Raw genomic sequence first — 6,779 nt, forward strand, 5'->3', positions numbered from 1 at the left:
AAAATTTCAGGCTTTGACAGAACTCTAACCCATGCCATCCTCCTCTTCCCGACCAGTACCTGGGAGGCATGGGTTCTAAGATCGTTTCTTCACATGTATATCATCTGTGAGTCTAATTATTATTTATTTCATAACATTGGTTTGCTTTGTTTTGTTTTAACCAGAAATACCTGAATGGCTGCAAATTTATGCAAAGGCTAGCCCAGATTATGACTGTTTTCTAAAGGTAAGATTTATATGCAACTTTTAAGGCACTATAAAAAATAGAATAATCATTCTCTGTGCAAAAACTTAGTATAAGTTGGTCATGATCACTTCTCTAATTCAACTCTCGTATGGTTAGCGTTTAAGAATACTGGAGAAGTGACTTACGGTTTATTCATGTTTTAAGGGCTTGAATAAGATCATTCACTAATCAAATTTTTTTATTATTCACGTTTCTCTAGCAGCTGTGTGTTACGTGATTTCTTCAAGACACCTTTCAATTTTGCTTTGCATGCTGTGCGTGCCTATCTTTCACGTCGTAAAATTTTGCACGATTAACGTTCCTATTATTCACATCTTAAAATTTTTTTTTCCCACGTGCTTTTTCAGTGGGATTTGTTTCGTTACGCGGAGCTTGATTGTTGGCAGACGATGCTGAAACGATTGTACAAAAAAGAAGTGGAACAGGTTGTGATGAGGCACGAGGAGTACAGACAGGCCCTGCAGAGAGAGTATGAACGTAAGCAGAAGATTGAAGAGGACAAAAGATTGAGCGATCAAGCTCTGGCGGATCTGGATGAGTTAGATAAAGAACTTGCCAAGTACTGAGAGAACCAAACATTTTTTTTCCCTCTCCGTAACGGGAGTCAGGCGCGGGAAAACACCCGTGACTAAGTGGTGGTCAAGTCAAATGTGGAACATTGACGCTCAACCAGAGCAAGGCTTACATCGGATTGGTTGATTAGGTGGTGTAGTTCTCCATCAAGCCAATCACAGTAAAGCAAAGTGTGGCGATTGCGCATTAGTAATCTTCTAACATCACCTAAAAATAATAATAACATCTCAAGAAACGGCACGGATTATACTGATACGTAATTCCGATATTCAAAGGTAAAATCATGTCAGGAATATTCATATGACTAGAGTGGTCGCTAAACATCACAACCCCAAATGTTTAACTGTCACATATATGCACACTGTAACAGTAATGTTATAAGAAATTAAAAGCAAATATAGTAAATTTACATTCAATATTTTTCCTAGACTAGAAAGTCATTAGCATTTATGAATGAGTAAAACACAAAGAGGAGAGAGGTCCTTAATTAGTTTACCTCGCCTCAATTTTGTAATGTACTGTAATAAACCGTACTGTGACCTCGAATATATTTAAGAAATTAAAGTTAATGGATTTGTAGAGCTCATTTCCTGGTTTATGTTGAATTTATTAAAAAAAAGGTTTTTATACTTCCTTGTGATAGTTACTTTTGCATCATGTTCATCTGTTTGCAGTTCAATCTGTAGAGATCGCCTGATTACTCTCTCAGAGGATACTGGATCATCCGTGGCTATGCCTGTGGGGTATCTCGAACGGCACAATCTTTCGTTCAACAAAGTGGGATGCATAATTTACTGCGATCTTTGTCTAAACTGCGTTCAAAACATTTCGCACAATGAGGTGCCCTTGCAATGTTTCTAAAAGACGTACAATATTTTAATTCTTAAAACTCGTTTCCTATTTATAAAGTCCTGTCGTTACTGGACAAACGAACGCAGGTCGCTTAATGGCCAGGAAGAGGACTTTTGGGTGTCCAATTTTAAGTACATCCTTGCCTGCAGAACCGGCGCGACTTTTTTGCGTTTCTGGCGAACGTCTTAAGACGAGCGCAGAGTGCCACGTGAGAGGGGATGAATATTTTTCCCATTAATTAAGGGTTAAACGCAATTCTTCCATTGCACTAGGGACCAGTCTTTCCTGTGTGCATAGCAACAAGAAACATGGCGCGCAATCTGCGGAAGGTATGTACCGATCTGCATACAAAAAATTCCCCTGTAGCTGATTCTGTTCGTTCATTGCCTTCTCTATTTGTATTAAACAGGTTATAGTTAAAATTCCAGTTGAAGATCGTGAACTGGATGGCGTGTTTAATTTTCCATGCGAGGCGTCGTGGAACGGTTGTGCTGTGATTCTGACACATGGGGCCGGAGGGGATATGAATTACCTCCATCTGGAGAAACTAGCTGCTCATCTCGCAAGCACGGGAATACTGTGTTTGAGATTCACCTGCAGGACAAGAAACTTCAAGTATAGGATACAGTGTTTCACAGCAGTTGTGGTGAGAGTAACTTTCTTGTTCGTGGTTGGCGATTAGTTAATTGTAACGTGGTACGAGCTTTGTAATGTAATTTACGACACGGAGTCAAGAATGTCGCTTTTGTTTACTTAATTTACGGATTGGTTTAGTTTAACACCTACAAACTGCACGATTTTTTTCTCTGACTGCTGCTCTAAACTCAATAATTAGAGCTACTTTCTTCCTACTATTTATAATCTCAGCAAAAACTCATACTTAAGAAACAAATATAACCAGTCCTCGCAGTTATGAACACTATTGAACTAGAAGTTGAAATAAGGCCTGACAAAAATTCAGGCCCGTACGGGATTTGAACCCATGACCTCTGCGATACTGGTGTAGCACTCTACCAACTGATCTAACAAGCCAACTGGGAGCTGGTCATTATGTTGGATCCAAATAAACCATCCAAGTGGTGAATAATGACTGTGAATATATGAAAATCATATGTGTGCACTGCGATTGAAGAAACGAATATGAGTGATCCTTGTCTTATTTCAACTACTAGTTCAGCAGTGTTTGTAAATGTGAGGATTACTTCTATTGGTTTCTTTTACCACAGTGCAGATATATGATTTTCATATTTTCACAGTCATATTTAAGAGTTAAATTATAATTGAATGTTGTATTTGTAGGAGTTTCTGAGGAATTTTGAAGAGTTTCCAATCAACATGTGCATCATAGCAGGTACATAATGTTCTCATACATAATAGCTCTTTGGTAAGGAAACCAGATGGTCTATGCAGGTTGTTTATTAGGAATTAGAGATGGGAGGCTTGTGAATTCTTTAGCTATGACACCAGTGTCGACAAAACACAGATCTAATCACAGATCACATCATGGATGTGATCACAGCTGGGATCATGCAGTGTATTAGTTCATGGATTGGATCATAGTAAAAAAGGAAACATCAAACTGACATGAAATCCAATGCAGGTTGTTGACATGGGCAACTACTTAATATTCACCAGCTTATTTTGATGATCTGAGCGATTTTTTCTTCGGATGTTGATAATTTATTTTCTCCTCACTGACAATTTTACAATGTTCTCCTGTCACCACATCATGCAGGAATAAACCCTGCCATGCCCCTTGCAAAATGATGATTTTGAAGTTGCGTTTATTTATAGGCCGTTCAATGGGCGCACGTGTTGCTGCTGAAGTAGCTTCAAACAGTAGTTTGACCACAAACTTTGTATTTGGCGTTGCTTGTTTGTCATACCCTTTACATCCTCCACGTAAGACCTCGGAGATTCGAGTATCTTCACTTCTCCATCTTGGATTGCCTGCATTGTTTATAAGTGGCAGAAAAGATCCATACTGCAGGCCCGATTTAATGGATACAGCTCTGAACAGAATGGCAAATGACTGGAAAATGCACTGGGTGGAAGGTGCAGACCATGAACTAAAGCTGCATGGCAGAGTGAATCATGAGCTAATATCAGATATGTGTGAATGGTTTGTGCAATGGTGTCAGTCGGTGTTCATGGCAGAAAGATGATGAACCTTCCAATAAATGCAATTTAGCCTGTGTAGCTGTAGTGGTGAGTAGCAAAGTTTGGATTGGCATTTGTACTATTTTATGTCTCTTTCAAGCTTCGAAGGACACACAAACCTGCCAACTACACAGACTGATGGAATTCAGCAAACTACCTGAACATGTCTTAAAACGATTTTGTCAATGCCATTTGTTACTGAACTGTCATGGTATATGGTAAGACCAAAATTTATTTTTGTATGTTAATCTTGCAACAATATTTGGTGGTGTGCCAACATTGGTTGTTTAAGGAGCACTGCCATAAATTCCTGCATCACATCTTGGCCAACATGTCATTGGAAATGACCTATGTCTGTTCAACGAGTACCATTCAAGCTATTATGGAGACAGTCTATAGTAAATAATATTGTCCCAACATTGCATGATATTATGGTATTTGGCATGTGCATGTGTTGGCCTATATCAGGAAGTGATGACCAAATTATGTTTTCCTCTTGTCCATGCCATAGACAAAGGTCACAGAGTAAAACATACCCACCATGGGACAATATTGCTCAATGTAATACATCAGATTATCACAATTAAGTTGGCACAGCTTGACAATGATGAAATCAGCAGGTTAATAGTAATAATTTATTGAGTTGTAATATAATTTTTAGACTCCTGTACTCTGAAATAAAACTGATATTTTTACTACAAATCTGCTCTATAGCTTTCTCCAGCTTATTCTGTCCTTTTACTGTTGCAGTTCCAGTAAAGTTGCATTAAGAAAATAGAAGCATCAATGTCAGACATCCTATGTAAAACAAAAATGTAATTCTTACATGGATAAGACTTTGACTTCAAAATTTCCATTCTTTTAAAGAAAGATTCTGTTTCAAAATATTATTCAAATATTATATTTTAATTAACCCTTTCCACCCTAATATCTGTACGCATTTTCTTCATACTGTTTGCTAAACATTTTTTTAAGGTGCTGACAAGGAGAATTTGTTTAACAACTAAGAGCTGCTTTATTTGGTGATCATTTCCTTTATTCTCATGACCTTAAAATTTGTCTCAGGGTTGATATTGTAGGGGAAATTATATGCTGAAGTCACTATTGGGATTAAAGAGTCAAACAAAAATAATATTTGGATTAATTCTTCATGTAAGATTAATAAGTCACTCAGGAAAAAACATTTGCAGTAAAAATTACACACAAATAACTTCAAAGGGATACAAGCAATGAAATTTAATAAACAACAAAACTGATAATATGGCTGTTCGATAACAGTTTATTAATCACAAAAGCATTCCAGCTCTTTTATGCACTGTGCTTTGTATGAAACTTACATTTACACTCCAGTCAAGATTAATAAGTCTGTGTTCTAACACATATTACACTCTCAATACAATTGAAATCAGATACATTGTGCTCCCCAAACTTGACTCTTGGTGATGGTTTCACTAACTAAAATATTTATTATTAAGAAAACTCAGACTGATGCTATAATTAAGCAGGAGCATTGTAATTTTTAAGCTACTTAATAAGTATATTAAACAAATAAATGGATAAGAAGATTACTAGTTTTCTCTCTTTAAATTTTTTGTTGCAGTACTCCTGTTGCAAGTGCTGCACATTTCTGTAACCATGTTGCAATTTTTAAAACATTATGATGGCTTGAATTATAGCCACCAACTTTAGATACTTGTATTTTCATTGATGTATAATGCTAATTGAAATGAGTGGACTGTAATTTGGTCTGAAATCATATACCTGCAGAGGTTAAAGATTTAGTGTTGCTTTCTATGACCCAATCTAGTGGTCTTATTCACAGCAGATTTTTTTTTAAGGAAGGGAAGGGGGGGATGTCACTGAAGCAAAGCGTCTGCGAAGGAGACTAGTCAAGTGGCAACAAAACCATCAAACTGTCACGTGATAAAAGCGTGGGACATTTGTCATATTGGCCGATCGATGTTAAGGATTTTTTCAATGTTAAATTCGCTCTTGCAAATTATTCAATCGTCTATTGCTCTGACGAAGGGCTAACGCTCGAAATGTCAGCCTTTTAACTCATTACAGTGGCCAATTTTACGTTTTCAACTCATTTTTTAACGGTAAATTACTTGCTAACCAGAAAAAAGGTTGACTGATACACTAAACGGAACATGGCCGTGTAATAACATTTTTTACCTCGTTGAATCAGCTGGATCTGGATAGATTTGCGCCGAGTACCAAGCCCCTAAACCTTCCCCTAACTCTATGATATAAATTTCGCTATTGTTTCCCTGACACCTTTAAAAATTGTATAAGTCAGTGCCCAGCTTAAAGACAATTTTCTTGAAAACTAAAAGAATAAATTTAATTAGTGAAACTGCTGTAAAAGAATTAGCAGGTCTGTGAATAAACTCATAAAAGACTTGCAAAGGAAGATGTCTTTCATTTTTTTAACCCTTTACACCCTAACATCAATATGCATATTCTCCACACTATTCTTTATACATTTCCTAAGGTGCTGACAAGGAGAATTTGTTTGCCCATCAAAAGACTCCTTCCCAGGTGACCATTTCCTTTATTCTCTGTTTGATTCAGGAGTGATATTGTTGGGAAAAATTAGATGCAAGTCACTCGTAGTGTTTAAAGAGTTCATAGTCTTTCAGACTATTCTGTGATACAGTTAGCTGCAAAAAAATTATTATAGAAAACTTTTAAAAGCAGCAAAGAAAATTGGAAAGAGCCAAAATAAAAAATTATGGCCAAATAAGGGAGGAGTCATCATCATCATCAACACCTGTAAAGGGGGAGGGGTATGGGTGGAGGATTTTGGAAGGATCACTTGGTTTTCACGGTGTGAGAGATTATTCAGTGTTAATTGATTTCCGGTTGATTTTTTTGCGATAAGCGACAGATGATTTAACAGTAGGATCCTATAATATATTTTTTAATTAAAGTTAGAGAGACC

At 36.8% G+C, this 6,779-nt stretch overlaps 2 protein-coding genes across 3 annotated transcripts in view; both read left to right on the forward strand.

Moving 5' to 3' along the window:
* Positions 1-6,779, forward strand: part of LOC131795825 (scaffold protein salvador) — a 93,681-nt gene that overhangs the window by 4,876 nt on the left and 82,026 nt on the right. The window contains exons 7-8 of one of the 2 annotated variants that reach the window (XR_010718110.1): positions 165-226; positions 595-882. Coding sequence is in view for 1 of the 2 variants with exons in the window: in XM_059113457.2 (XP_058969440.2) it covers positions 165-226; positions 595-813 (281 nt within the window). In the remaining variant the exon portion in view is untranslated. Of the gene's footprint in view, positions 1-164; positions 227-594; positions 1,450-6,779 lie in introns of those variants that run through there. The other variant, XM_059113457.2, reaches the window with a different exon arrangement.
* Positions 1,955-4,494, forward strand: LOC136282708 (testis-expressed protein 30-like). The gene is made up of 4 exons (XM_066170428.1): positions 1,955-2,001; positions 2,082-2,318; positions 2,972-3,023; positions 3,467-4,494. The coding sequence occupies exons 1-4, from the start codon at positions 1,981-1,983 to the stop codon at positions 3,835-3,837; spliced, it is 681 nt and encodes a 226-aa protein (XP_066026525.1). The 5' UTR covers positions 1,955-1,980; the 3' UTR covers positions 3,838-4,494.

Source organism: Pocillopora verrucosa, chromosome 7 (assembly GCF_036669915.1).
Source record: "Pocillopora verrucosa isolate sample1 chromosome 7, ASM3666991v2, whole genome shotgun sequence".
In the NCBI taxonomy this organism is placed as follows: Eukaryota; Metazoa; Cnidaria; class Anthozoa; order Scleractinia; family Pocilloporidae; genus Pocillopora; species Pocillopora verrucosa.

Coding starts and splice junctions, on each gene's coding strand:
- LOC136282708 (XM_066170428.1), top strand. CDS start 1,981: ATGGCGCGCAATCTGCGGAAG. Junction 2,319..2,971: donor AGTGTTTCACAGCAGTTGTG/GTGAGAGTAACT, acceptor TTGTATTTGTAG/GAGTTTCTGAGGAATTTTGA. Junction 3,024..3,466: donor CAACATGTGCATCATAGCAG/GTACATAATGTT, acceptor GTTTATTTATAG/GCCGTTCAATGGGCGCACGT.